This window comes from Colossoma macropomum, unplaced genomic scaffold (assembly GCF_904425465.1).
Source record: "Colossoma macropomum unplaced genomic scaffold, Colossoma_macropomum, whole genome shotgun sequence".
In the NCBI taxonomy this organism is placed as follows: Eukaryota; Metazoa; Chordata; class Actinopteri; order Characiformes; family Serrasalmidae; genus Colossoma; species Colossoma macropomum.
The window spans coordinates 8,466,518-8,482,821 of record NW_023494795.1 but is presented as its reverse complement, the minus strand read 5'-3'; the positions used below and the strand labels follow the sequence as shown (position 1 = coordinate 8,482,821).

The 16,304-nt window shown below is 41.4% G+C and overlaps 2 protein-coding genes across 2 annotated transcripts; both read right to left on the bottom strand.

Annotated features, from left to right (window-relative positions):
- Positions 1 to 1,514: 1,514 nt before the first annotated feature.
- Positions 1,515 to 3,524, bottom strand: gja10b (gap junction protein alpha 10 b). The gene is made up of 2 exons (XM_036581364.1): positions 2,109 to 3,524; positions 1,515 to 1,553 (listed from the first exon to the last, which is right to left on the bottom strand). The coding sequence occupies exons 1-2, from the start codon at positions 3,522 to 3,524 to the stop codon at positions 1,515 to 1,517; spliced, it is 1,455 nt and encodes a 484-aa protein (XP_036437257.1).
- A 1,738-nt stretch (positions 3,525 to 5,262) lies between these two features.
- Positions 5,263 to 15,963, bottom strand: casp8ap2 (caspase 8 associated protein 2). The gene is given in 11 exon segments (XM_036581363.1): positions 5,263 to 6,777; positions 6,979 to 7,078; positions 7,172 to 9,686; positions 9,899 to 12,398; positions 12,401 to 12,755; positions 12,894 to 13,009; positions 13,285 to 13,359; positions 13,529 to 13,635; positions 13,854 to 13,934; positions 14,808 to 14,904; positions 15,696 to 15,963. Coding segments are annotated over 10 exon segments (5,967 nt in total). The 5' UTR covers positions 14,863 to 14,904; positions 15,696 to 15,963; the 3' UTR covers positions 5,263 to 6,714.
- Positions 15,964 to 16,304: the final 341 nt, after the last annotated feature.

Genomic DNA, 16,304 nt, shown 5'->3' with positions numbered 1-16,304 from the left:
AACAGTGAGGCGGGACTGTATGGGAGGAGACAGGAGAGGGCAGAGCCAGGAACAAGACACCGTGACAACACTTTAGATTAGGGGCTGCAAAAGTAACTTATAAGTCTCTTATAAGATACAATTAACTTATGGTTCAAATGTGTCTTACAAAGTAATGTTCATGAATTTATTATTAGTAATAACTGTAATTACCTAAAAATTATGTGTTACCAAAAACATAACTTTGGAGAAATTAATTAAAAATTAAATATTAATTAAAATAAATTCCTGAGCTGATGAAAGAAGATTAGGGGCAGGTTTGGATGGTTGAATATTGGATATTCAACTAGTGTAATACATAGATCAATGGAAAACCCACGTAACAATACTAATAGAAGTTTATGTGTTGGAAGTTCTAAACTTAGCACATATTGATGTATGTTAATGAGGCCAACAGTTCCCAGAGATCAGTCAATGCTGTACAGTGCACAGCTACTGACAACTGAAGCTAATGTAGAAAGACAATACAGATACAAATAAAGTCCCACACTAGGTCAACATATTTCGATCTGATGGTTATAACAGAGCTGCTGGCTAAGTGGAACAACCTCTGTGGAAAACTGGAAGACTGGAAGGCCAGTTTTTTTGCCAAACATGGTTGGCCACTAGGTGGTAGTGTTGCACATTATGAGTGAGAGTTGATGGTTTCAAGAGCTTCAAGTCAGTTGAAGAGAGTGATGCAAAAGTTTGAGCACCCCTGGTCAAATAACGTTTTATGAAAAACATCCTCTACAGAAAGCACAACTTAAATATCATATATACATTGACCAAGGGTGCACAAACTTTTGCACACACCCGTATGCTCTCTATTCTGTCTATCTGTCTGTATCTGCACATCTAAAAAGGATTTAAGGGAAAATGAACAAAGGAATAAAGATCAGAAAGAGTTAAGTACAAAAAGCATTTATTCTACATGAGGGTTAATAAAGCTACTGTAGGCTAAGACAAATTGAAGGATATTTTCATTAGATTTACAAAGACGTTGAACATTAAAGCCCTTCAGATTCAGAGTTAAACCCCCGAGCGGTAACGCTGGCACACAGCCCACATACACTTAGAATTATTGTGAATCAAACATTCTGAATGTTTTTACTTACTTCACCTTATTTTTTCAAAACACTATCAAAATACTGAAAATACAGTCCAAGTAATGAACAAACTTTAGTGCATTTCTTCAAACACAACAGATATCCAATGATAACTCTTTGAACATAATTTCCATGTACAAAAGTTTCACTTCCGTCAGTCAACGTCATCTTAAAAAGAAAAAAAAAATTGTTAGGACCAAAGTGCATTTCAGTTAGAGTAGCTCTATATATGGCGGACTGAACACAGACAAGCTGTTCACACAGAACAGAAGAGAGCCAGTAATTGTGTAGTATGAAGTCACTGAAGCCAAGGAAACTCAAAGCGATGGCCCAATTGTGGCGCTCTGCTTGGCGCAAAGGTAGATACTCCATCAGATCTTCATGAGCTCACTTTTTCATGATGGAAGACAGTTCCAGAATCATGCTCTGAAAAAGGGAAACACTTGTTTTAAGGTTTCTGTTTTCTTATTATTGCCATTGGGTTTCTCCGGTATCAGTATATCTACCTGACTACATTAAAATGACTGAAATTTGTGTTAACGTCTTGTTCTCACTTTAAGAAAAAAGCACTATATTGCACTGTTCTATAACAGTAATACTGTGAAACCGGTAACCCGTTGGGCTGTAACCATACTGCAAATCAGGAATGACATATCTGTACAAAAATTGCATTTATTTGCTTCTATGTAAATATATCGTAACTATGAAGTGCATGAATTGAACAACTTTCATAATGTTGCTGTCATAAGAAAACCTAGTCACTTTTTCATTTTCTGCCTTTACAACAGAAGAAACCTTTACATTGCATGAATATTTCATAAAGAACTGACCAATGGAAATTTAGAAAAGTGAGTTTTCACAGTAACAGATGTAAAGAATATTTATCCCGTAAAATTCTTGTTTTCAAGATGCAAGGTTTTATCATGACAGTGATGATTAAAGCCCAACTGTTCTAAAAATAGGTTGTACTGCCTTACTCACCACTGACATTCGTCGACCAGCAGCAGGTGGTGGGGTCATGGCAGGGCTTTCCCCTTGAGCCTTGGCTTCCAACTCTGAGCCACTCTTGGACTCTGGACTGTCTGGTAGACTGGCCAGCCTGCTCTCTGACAGCCCTCGGGACATGAAGCTCGCTTTTCTGGCTGTGGGGTAGTGGTCACTGTCTGGCGAGTCGCTCTCCTCACTCACATCCTTGCACATACTAACCCGGCTCTGTTTGCGCATGGCATTCCGGAGGGCTGCCGGGATCTCGATGTTGCTGGCTTGTAGGGTTGCTCGAGGTTGCTGCCCAATGTTTTTTGGAGGACCAGAGCTCTTTGGTCCAGACTCTTCACTGCTGCAGGAATGGGTGCGGTCGTCCAGGGTATCACGACGCTCTGTGGCCCCCAGCTGTCGGAGTGCCTGGATCTCAGGTTGGCTGGGGAGATGCAGTTGCCTGGACTGCTGCTCAGACACAGCCTCCAGGGCAGGCCGAGGGCCGCCGGCAGTAGTGAGAGGTGGGTAGAGGGGCAAAGGTTCTACCTGACCGTCGGGCACCACTGTGTAGGATGGCTGGGTCACATGCATCAGTTTTTGGGGCGAGGAGTTGGTGAGGATGCATATCTGCTGCACCATGGAGTTTTTCTTTGACCTGCAAATGCTCTCGTCATCTCCGCCATGCTTGCTTCCGTAGATGCTCTGCTTGATCTTCTTGACTCCCAAGTGGAAGATCTCCAAGATGTTCAGGAAGAGGGATGCCCCAGCAATGACCAGCATGAAGATCATGAAGATGCTTTTTTCAGTTGGCCTTGACACAAAACAGTCCACAATGTTGGGGCAAGGGTCTCTTTCACACTTGTACAACGGGGCCAATCCGATCCCATAGAGAACATACTGACCCACTATAAAGCCTACTTCCACTACTGACCTGGTCAAGATATGAAATACATATGTGCGCAGTAAGGAGCCTCTCAGAGGGGCCTTCCTTACTTTCTTCTGCTCCTCCAGTTTCCTCAGCTCCTTCTCGACTCTTTTGTGTTCATCCACGATGCCTTCCGTTACCTCCAGTTCAACCTTGAGCTGGGCTTTCTTTTTGTGCCTCTCCTTCTCCAGAGCACGCAGTCGGTACAGGGCATGGCCCATGTATACCAAGGAAGGTGAGGAGACGAAGATGATCTGCAGGACCCAGTACCTGATGAGGGAGATGGGAAAAGCTTGGTCATAGCAGACGTTCTTGCACCCAGGTTGCTCAGTGTTGCACACAAACTCGCTCTGCTCGTCATCCCACACGTCCTCGGCGGCCACTCCCAGGACCAGCATGCGGAAGATGAAAAGGATGGTCAGCCAGATTTTACCCACAATGGTGGAGTGGATGTGGACTTCCTCTAAGATGCTCCCCAACAAGTTCCAGTCTCCCATGGTTGGTCTCACATAGCCTAAAGCTGTGTATGCAGGCCAAAAACAAAATGTGCTCTTGAACAACTTAATGATCCCATGATGTACACTGCCCATCAGATGTTTGGGAACATTTAGCACAACTTTTTAAAGAGAAAGCTTGCATTTTTCTTTTGCAAACTTCAAAACTGAAGGAACAACTGACAAAAGTACTATCCTGGGAATAATAACATACTGCTTGTACTTTATCCCCTTGTGATTTCAGCACACATCAGCACTCAAACCTTTCAGATGTTTAAGCCAACTTCAGGAACACAGAGCTAATACAAAAATACCCAAAGTTAGCAAATAGCTGTTTTATCATCAAAGTCTTTCCATGTTTTGTTCTTATTTTAAAAGAAGGCCAAGTGTAAACTATTAACAGGCAGGCTGTATACTTTCAGATATCGTTAAAATACAACCCGTATTGTAGCCTAGTGGTTAAGGGACTGAACAAAGAAGAAAGAAAAGAAGTAAACAGACTTACAAGTTTCTGATAGATGACTTTCAGCACTGAAGCATTATTACCAGAGACACTAGCAGACTGGCTGTACGCCTCCAGTATCCTCTCCTCTTCATTAAAACAGGTGAGATCCTCTCTCTGGGCATAGCTTCAGTAAATGAGTTCCAGACCCACTGCACGGTGAACTCATACGAGGCTTAAATCGATCTATGGGCAGCTGGACAACGCCTTAGGGGCATAGCTAGCACAACATGACCACTGACAGCATCAAGGCAGGAGGGGGAACATGTTAGTGACAATCCCAACAACCTTCTGACCTGTAATGTCCACATGTCAATACCACTGCATGCATGTAGTGCTTAACAGTGACCTGCCTTTTTACAACTTACATGCAGATGCTTGATGCTAATGCTCAGGTTGGAACAAGGTGTATGAATATGCAGTTAAGGTACCACATCTGATTTGAAAGAGACCAGACACAATAATCAATGAGTCATGTCCGATTTCATAGTTAACTGCCTGAAAGGCTATTTTTGGCTCTCGCTGTAGTCTATGGGTGATGTAAGAGATAGAGGGATCCAAAAAAATGTGGGCACTTGTGATTGCTACTCATTTTCACAGAATGCAATGCATTAAACCTGCTCAAATTAGGCTACATAGAACACATTTCATCTTCTAACTGTAGTCGAAATAGTTTTGTTACCTCATTTATAAAGGTTCTTCCAGTTCAGCAAGAATTAAAGGAGCCAAAATGAACCATTTGAGAATGGCTACCAATTGACACCATATGGCAAGCTAATGTTTTTTTTTTTTTGGTTGTTTTATTTTTGGCTACTGAACCCCACCAAATTTCATGTATGTAGTAATTAGCCTCCACATCAGTGGTACAGCAGTAGATTTTATCACTATGTGGGATTCCCATTGGTTGTATGATGTATTTATGTAATACATTTTGGGTATTGTAGTGATAAGCCATTGATGAAAATTAAAAAAGAATACAAGATAAGGAGTTTTGTCAAACTAATGAAGAACCCTACGGTACATAATAATACATGACTAATAGCATATCAAATGCTAGTTTTAGGCCAGAAAGCCGAGTTGTTACCGGAATGACAAAGATAGATGAAAACTGGTGGTCTGAACGGGTTTTGACAACTGGTTGCAATGTGAATGATGAAAGCTTTTTCAAAATGATCTCATGAATAATATAAAGTATGCAATTACCAGCAAACACAGACCAACAGAGGACAACTGAAATAAATTAGCTTTATTTTAAAAAGTGAAAAGACCCACAATTTACAATATATACAGCATATTTGTTTCAAATAAATTGTAGAGAAGGCTGTCGTCCAACTTTCAAATGCTTTAACAACAAAATTAAATAAAAACAAAAGGTAGAAATTTGAGAAGGAATAAAAGAACAACTCATACAGTCATTTCAACATATATTCATGTCTTTCAGCCTGTTAATTTGTTAAACCAAAATTTGAAAATAAAATCCAGATTCTGCTGAGTCTGGACAATGAAAACAAAAGGCCAAAATTAGGCTTTTCAACCCCCGATAACACTTAAGTAATGTCTTCAGTACTCAGGGAAACGAGTGTTAAAACAAAAGGTGGAAGATCTAACAAAGGAAATGGCGCATCTATTACAAACTACAACAGCTAAATTAAAGGCCATTTCTGAATTTATTTGTAACCTTTGCAACAGCATATTGCAATGCAAAAAACATACTGAATGGATCTTTGTGTCCGCACATAGACTTGACGTGATTTAGGATGTAAGATAGCGACTAAAAGATCAGACGTTCATGTTAGAGGGGGTCCCTTCAACATGGTTCATGGTGATATGCTCTCAATAAAGAAGACAGGACACTGTTACAAACTGAGTTTGTATTTCAAAAAATGAAAACTTTTTGAATGTACAGGTATATGGTCGGTCACCATATAAAGAGCACCTTATGATTTTTAACCTGCCAAAGTGATCTCACTGATGCATGACTATGACCAATTCTCAGAGGTAGAGCATTCAAGGCAAAAATGATTCCAGTGCACATACAGGAACTCATTAAGTTAGCTCATTTCAGGTTCAGACAATGGTTTTAAGGAACCATTTCTTTATTTATCTATATGAAGAAAGCTGGTTGATTTTCACCTGGACAAAATAATCTCTAATCCATGGGAGCCTACCTTTGGTCCTCAAGTGCTACACAGCTTGTTGATTTCCCTGCTCCAACAATCCTACTAAACCTGACAATCACTAGGGTGGCACACCCATGGTTGAGCCAATGTAAGGGCCAAATGAGCTACAGGGATACGACATTTGGTGCTGGTTAGTGTACCTTCTATGTTTTTTACTTTATATTTAGAATGATAAACTGCTGATCTCTGCTGAATCTGTCAAGGTATGTTAGGCAGTACATGCTTGCACCTGGTGACTAATCTAATGAAAGTTTCCCAAATTGGAAACCTATCATTGAGATTACAGTACAGTACATCTGAGATTCCCTCCACAAGGCAACACTGGAAAAACGCTTATTCTGATGTTCTCAGACAGAACGTTCAAGTTTATCTGTTAAATTTGGCAAAACTCCCAAACAAGACCACTTGGCTGGTTTAGACATCTGTGTCTGTGATATGGGCAGCTTCTGCTGGCATGTGTCCTCTTGCAACTCTTGGACCAACAAGAAATGGGACCTACAGGCTCACTGGCTCAGTTTTCCATCTTCTCTTTCTTCTTCAACAGTTTCATGAGCTGAGTAAATCGCTCTTCAATCTGTAACAAGACAGAAAGACTGAAATGCTTACTAAAGTACTTCTGGAACAATTCCTGACAATCCAACATGTTCCCAATTTCACTTAGAGTTCTAGCATGCACACTAATACTGAATTACAACAGATTAAGATCTTACAATGCAAGCATCCAAGACACAAACTGCCTCTAGACTAACAAGTGTTACGCATGCACAAAAATTACCTGGGCCGGTGACTTTTTTAACTTGGCTGACAGTGCAATGAATGTTTTGGAGGAAGCTCCTTTCATCTTCAGCTCAATGAGAATATCCCGGTCTTCATCCCTTAAAATAAATAAATGTGTAAAATATGAGTGTTGGGATGACTGACTTGGAACACACTATTGGTTTCATACGCAGCAGCAGGAGTGCACTCACCTGGTCCACGTCACCACCACTTCCCCTTTCTTTCTGATGACATTCTTAGCTGAGAGACCAGGGGACTCCTGAGGAGACTTATCCCCCTTCTTTGGAGGAGTCTTCTCGTCTTTTTCCTTGCAAGACTTTGACCTCTTCTTGTGCCGCTGCTTTTCATGTCTGTCTTGGTGTTTCTCTGTTCTAGAGCGTTTTGCCTTTGGCCCAGAATGACGTTTCTTACGTTTTCTGTGTGTCTTCTCACATGTGCTATTGGTATCAGGTGCATCGTCTTTCTCTTTGAATGCAACGCTGGCACCAGTGGCAACATGGGGATGTGAGGCATCTGCAGCATCACCATCAGCTTGATCAGCTGGGTCCCCAGTGGTTTTTGGCGAGACAGCCGGTGTGTTTCCTTCCAAAACACCTTTAGAAGAGGTGTCCTTGATTGACATTTGAGCTTCTGTTCTGTCACTTACGGTAACCACCTGCTGAATTGTTGAGCGAGAACCATTGTCCAGGGACGCTTGCGAGACTAAAGTCTTGTCCTCATGACACACTGCACTAGTTTCTACTGCTGATTGTGCCTCCTTCTGCTCCTGTGTAGGCTCCTCAGACGCTGCAGTGGACGTGTGCCTAATTCGCACAATAAAGTGATCGTTGGACCTCTCCATTACCTCTGCTTGCATGGGCAAGTTTGGTTTGAATTGAAACACTGGTGGATGAGAATCCTCATCACATGTTTGACCAGAACTTGACCCACAGCTGGAATTGTCTGTATCAAGAGAGAGGTGTATGTCCTGCTCAGTGGCGTCTTCTCCATCAAGAAGTGCATCCTCGCTGTAATGGGCACTGATGACGCTGCTTGGTGCAGACAATGGCTGTCCACTTGCTGGATGCAAAAAGCTCAAATGGCCATCTGACTTCAAGGGAGATGGAATGGTAAGGGATACAGCCAAATCTTCAGCCAAAATGGAAAAGGGCTGCTGGGAACTCACTGTAGTAAGGCCAGAAGCAGCTTGGTTTGGAAGAGTGTTAGACGGGACTTCTAACAAGCAGCTTTCATCAAAGACTTCTGGGTTTAAAGGTATTTGGATTTTATTGTTTGGGGAGGCAAACTTATAAGGTGAAATTGAGGTCCATGTGAGGTTTGATGGTGTTATGATCTTGCTGGGTGTTACGACTCCAATGAAACTCTCTCCAGCAGGACCTTCCTTTCGTGGAGTATTCAGCGGCCAGCTTTGATTCTCCCCAGCTGAGACACTAGCCTCCAGCAGGTCTGACCCTTGCAACAGACACCTGAAAATATCTCCCATTTGAGAATCGGTGACCAAATTAAAAGTTAAACTTGATGTCTGCTGCTCTGTAAGAATCTCAAAGTCTGTCCTGTCCTGAGAAACACGGCGGGCATAGGTGGATATTTTATTCTCCGGTGCAGGGACACTCTCTTGGGAAGATTTTTCAGAGGTGGAAACAGCAGGCAGCTGGTCTGATGACTGTCTCTCTGATACCTGAGTCTCTCCTTCCATGGTTGCTTTGATATTTTTGCCTCTGCTGCCAAGGCCTCTAATTTTACCAGGCAAGCTGTGCAGAGTAGTCCACTGCTTGCTTTCATGGCCCCCAGCTTCATCCTTTTTATTTGGTCTGTGCTCAGCTGTGCTCAAGGGTTTTTTAGCTAGAACTTTATGAATATCCAAATTCAAACTCTCTTTCACCCTGGAATTTAAACACTTGCTTTCAAAAGAAGTATTCTTGGAAAGTCCAGATGCACTTTTAACTGCTGCTTTCAGCTCCTTGAACAGGAAATCAAACTGACCATCCACAAAGTTCCACAGCTTTTGCTTGAGATCATCAGCTCGCTGCTCAAAGATGCGGTTTACAATGCCATTGCTAGAAACCTTGCTCATAACAGAAGAGATTATCTTATTGAGCCTAGATTTGATCTCATTTCCTTGAGAGCAAAACTTATGAAAGTTAACACCATCAACAAATTCTGTGAAAGAGGCTAGAGACATGTCAACAATGCAGCAAAAAGCTGACTTGGTAACATTTTTGTGAAGTTTCATGTACTTTCGCCTTAGCTCGGACCGAATGAACAACAGCATGTTCATAAATTCAGCAGATGTTGTAACCTTCGCTTTGGGCGGAACAGCAATTATTTTAAAACGCCTCTTGTTGAAAGTGGGACTGTCTTTAGAAGCAGCAGTCAGATTTCTGTCTTGTTCACGTGTTGGAGTAACAGTGGGTCTCATCTGAGATGTTCTTTTTTCTAGCCTTGGCGACCTAGGACTGGGCTGATTTCTTGAGACTGATTTTGTTTTTTCATGTGGAGGACTCTGAATGATCAAAGAACTCTCTTCATCACTCCTGCTGTCTATCTCCCCCTCTTCAAGTTCCTCTTCCTCAACAGTAGATGAGAGAACCTCTTGCGGATCTTTCACCACAGTGGGCATGACTGACAAATCAGGTCGCTTATTCTCTTTGTTCATGTCCATCTTGATAGTATCTTTATCCGTCTCACTGGCTGAAGCGGATAAATCTTTATAGAAAACACAAACATTTTGATTAAACTTCTAAACATGTATAATAGACACTTGACAAGGCTTAAATTGCTTAACGTAGACAATGTCCAGCTCTGTTTATGCAACATTTATGAAGATCATTTATATTACTACAATTATTTGTTCAGTTAAGCGGCACTTTCAATCCTTTATTAACAATTTATAATAACTACAACAGCTTCATACCCACCTTTACTAAGACTCTTAACATGGGCTTCCTTTCCCAAACTATGCTGGACTTTCCTCATCTGGCGGACTGGACTTGTGAGAGGGCTAATGGCTTCTGGAATTACTCTGATGTTGCTCAGGGTAAGCATCATGGAATCTTCATCCTGGGTCACCACTACTGAATTGAAAGGCCTGGAGTTTGGCAGCTCATCCTCTGTGGAATCCGGCTGGGAGGAGCTTGCTTGTTCAGTTGGCGTTCCCTTCCCTCTCAAAGTGCTGCTGGTGTTGACTGCCCCAGCAAGTCCCCCTTCCGATGGTCTTGGACAAGAATCTAAGTTCTGAAGGCCTCCTATCATTTCCACATCCAAAGCAGTGGTTTGTGTGTCAGCACAGCCATGCTCACATTGTGGGTTGACATCTACACTGACGGTACTAGAAACAACTTCCAAAGACACAGAGGTGTCTGCATTAGAGCAAGCCTCAGGGACAGCATGCACTTTGATAGAGGTGGACACTTTCTCCTGAGATGCATCTATTTGAACGGTTAGTGGGGCTTGTGGCTTTGGTTTGCATTCTTTACTAGCATTCTCTCTACTCCTGTCCTCCTCATGCTTCCTCACAGAAGCCTGAGGATCTTGCTTCTTGCATACATCTTCAACCGAATGAACAGACAGACTATTAACTGGCACAGATCCTTCACTGGGCAAAGAACCTTCAGCCATCACAGTTTTATCTACAGCACACTGAGAACTGTCTGTACATTTCTCAGGAGAATCACCTGAATGGTCTGTATTTATAACAGAGGTCTTTTCTTGTGTCTCTAAATCAATACAAATTTCCTCAACTGGAGTCGTAACACCTTTACACGTCGCTTCACCAACACTTTTGGAAAATTCCAATCCTTTTTCTTTCACTACCAGGTCTTGAAGGTCTGTTTTCGGTTTCCCAGAACCAGGAATTATGTCCTGACTCTGGCTTGGCTGCGTGCCTGAATTGCTCGGGTCAAGTGGCACAGAACTACCTGTTGCAGACGCTGACTCAACATCCATAGCTTCCACTGACACTTGGCTGTTTTCCGTTTCATCTATGACACAGAATTCCTCTCCAAGCTCAAATGAACCTCTTTCCTCAGCTGAATTGCTCACGTGAGCATCCTCAGGAGGTTGCATAATTGGCTCTTCATGTCCAGAAGACTGGCTTTGCTTTTTAATCGGTGAAAGAGTGAGATTTAAGGTTTCCATAAAAGATAACTTTCTCTTTGGACTACTTTCTTCTGCCATGGCAGAAATATCATGGCTGCTTAACTTCAATGGAGCCCGCATGTTTACTTTTTCATTTTGACAGTAAACAGTTTCACCAACATGCCCATTCTCACCAATTCGAGATTTCTCAGGAATGGCAGACTTTGCAATATCTGCAGCAGGTATTTCTTTTGTTGATTTTCTGTCTAGAGTTTGTCTGTCTTTATCAGTCCTCCTTCTTCCTTTGTCATAATCAATATCAACACATTTCTCTTTTACACTATGCTTATCAGAGGCTTTATTTCTAGAATCATCAAGGCTGCTGGATGCTTTGTTTCTGGGTAACTGCTCCTCCCTTTTACTAGAAATTTTCCTTCTGTTGATATCCTCGTCGCGATCTTTTCTCAGAGTACGACCACTGTCTTGATCGCCATGTTTAACAGGTGAAGATTCTCGCCTACTGTTTCGGACATCGTTGTGGCTTCTGTCCCGCCCATCTCTGAAACGTCTATCAGCTTTATCAGCTGCCCCCCTCGCAATGCCTTCTTCAATCTCTTTTGCATTCCGTCGCTCATGTTCTTTGCTGGTTTCTGACCTCGTGCTTCTCCTTTCCTCTCTACTGCTACTGTTTCCCTGCTGTCCATTTCCTCCTTCGCTTTCTCTTGTCTTCTTTTGCTCATACTCTTTACTCCTGTCATTCCTGGTGCGTCTCCTTTCTGAACTGCTAGAATCTTCGTGCCGCCGCTCCTCTTTCCTGTGATGCTCCCTGGACCCTCTTTTCTCCATCTTCCGGTCAAGAGAGACACTTGACTTCTCAGAGGAGCTTATTTCACTTACAGAATGAGCTCCGCTCCTACTGCGTCTGTCTTGTTCTTGTTTCCGGCTTTCTGTCTGTGTGTCTGAAGTCACTCTAGATGGTCCTTTGGACAACTGTGAGTGGGATTTAGACGGTGAGACGTGCTGTGGTTGAGAGAAAGGACTCTTCGCGCGTCCGGACCTCCTAAGTACTACAGGATCCTCTTGCTGCTGACGCTGGCTTTTGCTAGATGCACAGTTCATTTTCTCAGACTCCCTTTGTGGTCTCTCTGATTTGTTTACATCACATGGAGTTTTTTCTGACGAGTTCTTCTCTTTAGGGTTACTCTCCATGCTCTGCTTATTACACTGTTTTGTCAGATATTCCTTACCTACCTCCTTGCTATCCATCCGTGTCCCAGCTGTTTCATCACAAACGTTCTGCCCTGCTGTAATACAATTTTGAGAATTCATGATCTCACTTTCAGAGCATACATTTCCCCTTTCTTTGCCACTGGACTGGACACGTTGGTAATCTCTCCAGCCATTGAGTCTTTACTTTGACAATACAAAGGACGGTCATGGTTACTTCTGGTACATCTTTGGAGCACTGATGATGGTGAAGCATCTGTCGACGTTACCGGATGAACAGGGTGGCTGGATAGTCGACTTCTATCCCTGTGCTCTGATGCCTCTGCTAATCCCCGACCTCCCCTACACTCCTGGGACTCTTTTGAAGGGCCTGCAGGGCTGTTCACATTGGGGCCAGTGTTGGCCTGGTTCCTCAGGCAGGGTTCTTGGCTTCGTTCTATCCAGGATTGATGGAATCTGCCCCGACCAGGTCTGCAAGAGCCACATCCAGTTAAGACAAATGTACAAATGTAGTAACTGATGCGTCACGGAATATACGTGTATTTATATTTAGTAGGAAACACAAACTCAGTAAATTCAGTAAATGAGTCATAAAAGGGTGTCATTTACCTGTTGCTTAGTTTGTTTATTTCTTCATCCTTTCTAATGATCTCCATTCTAGCAGTCTTGATAAGTGCAGAGATGTTTTTCTTCAGTAAGGTGTTCTCTTTGTGTAGGCTTGAGTTCTGTGATTACAAATTAAATAAATCACATTTTTCCCTCCAGAGTAAAGTGTTTTAACACAATAAATCCTTATTTATTTTTTGCAGTGTCTCTCAGCTATCTTGTTTACAGTTATAATAATGCCATAAAACGAAAACATCTCTTACCACAAAAAAACAAAAACAGAATTTATATCTTGTTACATTCACTTCCATTACAAGTTAAGAACGCTTTTTTCTTGTCCTGTAAATGTATCATTTTGGAGACAGCAAAAAACAATAAACGAAAAAGTACACACCTTTGTTTGCATCTGCTGCAATTTTGCAAGCAATTCCTGCACCTGGTTTTGCGCAGCATCAAATTTACTTTTCAACTGTAAAGAAAAGAACAAGCAACAACCATAATTAAAACCTTTTAAATTTGCTTACTAATCAAATGTTATGTTATTTTATATTATTATTATTAATAATAATATTAATAATAATAGCTGTTTTGTTCAGAGAAATACGGTGAATGCTAAAATTGTATGTAAAAATGTAAACCTCATTGTATGTTGCATCTTTCTCTTCTCGTTCTTCCGTGATGAGCTCTTCATACAAATCCATAGACTCTTTCACCCTTTGTGGTGAGAGGAAAGTGCTGACTTCACCTGAGGGAAAAACAGAGATGCCATGTCAGACAGGAGCACATCCCTCTACAAAAATGAATAAGGGTAAAGCACAGCTCTAGGATCTGTGATTTTCATAGTAAGACTTCTACATTATTTAACAGCTGTGATGGTACCTACATATCTGCACAACCACCACCACTGACACACTATGCACCCCTTTTCTACAGGAAACCATAGAATAAACCTGATACACTTACGGTTGCCTCCATCACACTTGGGACTGTCGTCTAGCCCCGAGTAAATATCCACAGAGTCTTCATCATGATTCAGTGAAGAATCTAAAAGAAATACATTTTGTTAGGTACTGACAAAATCTTCTTTTCCTACAAAATATTTCAAGTTATAAATCAGAATGAGGAGCGCATACCATCCTTCACACATAATAAATTCCTTTCATGTTCATAAACATGCATGCTGACGTCCAAAAACAAATGACATGTGGGAATGATACTGAAATTTGGAGTGCATTTGATGTTAGAGGGTCAATGTGGCTTCCAACACGCATACAGGACTGATCACAAGAAGTGCTCGACTACCTCAGGATCTGGACAGCTAGTCTTGTAATAAGCACGAGAGATTTTATGCAAAGTGTGGGTGGTAACAAAGACGTGTTAGGTGGGAACAAACTTAGTGTGAAATTTCTAAACCAATCCAACAGCTCGTAAAGGCAATGAAGCCCTCAGCAACACTGGTCGACAAACAGCAAACCTGTTGTCAGCCCATGGATGAAACATAACAGTTCTATTAGCTAATGAAAGCTAGATTGATTGTTTTGCTTATGTTATTGATTAGATGTTAAAAAAAAGCATGGACTTCAAGAATTTAGGGTGATTTTTTGTGGCAGATTTTACAGCAATCAAGCACTGAAAGTTTAATCATTCGTCCCTAGCACCAGATCAGGTCTGGTCCCACTACTGCACAGCTAGAACTGAACAGGTTTCAATCACTGGCGCTTATCTTTTAAATGCATTTGTTGACAACTTCCAGATATGCAATGCATTTTAGTGCCTACAGCTCAATTTACACTGAAAAAACGCCTCAAATCAGAATGGCTTGCAGAGAATGACTTTATCACCTATTATTTGCTTGATAATTTAGTAATTAATTACTTCCAACCCAAACAATCACAGACACTGATTTGTTCATCTTACCATAATGCCTTTGCCCAAGATCACCATAAAGCTCATCCATAACCCTCTCCTCCATGCTTTCTGTCAGTCACGACATGCACAGCATTGCTTGATGTGGCTGAAAGTGAGAGAAAAGGCATAAGTGCTGTTTCAATGCAGCCCCATTATAAAACACTGAGCAAGAAAAAAAAAATACTAGGAGAGCAGAAAAGCTAATTTAATGTGACCTAAATCTGCTCACTGCAACAATGAAGGCATAACAGGTGGAAGTCTCGATCAAGAAGGTCAGCAACAAAAAAGTGTTAGCAATTTCCAACCACTTATCTACACAGCAAAATATGCGGTTGTACAGTTACATCAGGCTGCCCACCTTCCTGAATTTCAGTTAACTCATTACTGTTCATCAACTAAACTTGATATGAAAAGTAAATATACCACTGAATGTGTGCTGCTTGATCTAAAGTGGTTAACAGTTACACTGTGGGTGAACATCTAACTGAAGCCAGTGAATTTTTTTCTCTTATTCACAATCAAATTTGGATTGTTTTGATTCAAATCAGTGATCTCATGCTAATATGAGTAATAAGGGATGAAAAGCTTGCTTTTTAGCCATATGGCTTGCTCAACTAAAGCAAACTCATCAGACAGATATTGAGCAAAACACATATGGACCAAAAAAAACTTTACATTTTCAGATATGGACCTCACTAAGTCTGTACAGAGTACAAAAAGCAGACACAAGCCCAAGGCTAACAAGCTGAATTAGTACTTTTCTGACTGTTAGCTTCGATGCTGATGAAGAGAAGTGTTAGACAGTTATTTTAAGGATCAAAACCATCCAGCAGAAGCTGCTGTGTGTGGTAAACACGCTTTAATACGCGGTAAAAGTGCAGTTACCGTGTTTCTTACCTACAACAACAACCTGTTAGCCAGCGTTAGCCACCCAATACAAAAGCTAGCTAGCTAACAGTATCAGTGGAGTCGTACACGGAGTCATGGAGCTCGGATTAAAGTCTTTATCGCCGCTCAGGGAGAAAAGTGTCTTCCAAACAGAGTCTGCGGAGAAACGAGGCGGTGAGCGCCGTGTGTTTTTATCGCTGCTCCCCGTTTCGAAGGTTTTAAAGTCCTGAAGTCTCTCGCTGGCCGGTACCGACAGACAGAGCCGCGCGCCAACCGAACTGCTTTGCAAAACAGGAAGTGACGACATTTTCCCGCGAACTCTGCATCGCCTAAATTAAAATTCTGTTTTGAGTATAATAAAAGAAAACAGAAATCAATAAAACATTCGTCCTGGGTTGAAGTTATCATACTTATATATACATACACATATATATATACATATATATATATATATATATATATATATATATATATATATATATATATATATATATGTATATTAACACGTGTTAGTTTGTTTAACCACTTCCAAGCCTGTCCTTTAAATATATAAACATGCAAGTATGCATCATGTTAAATATTGTCCTTGATGGCCATTTTCACTAGAATTTAAATAAA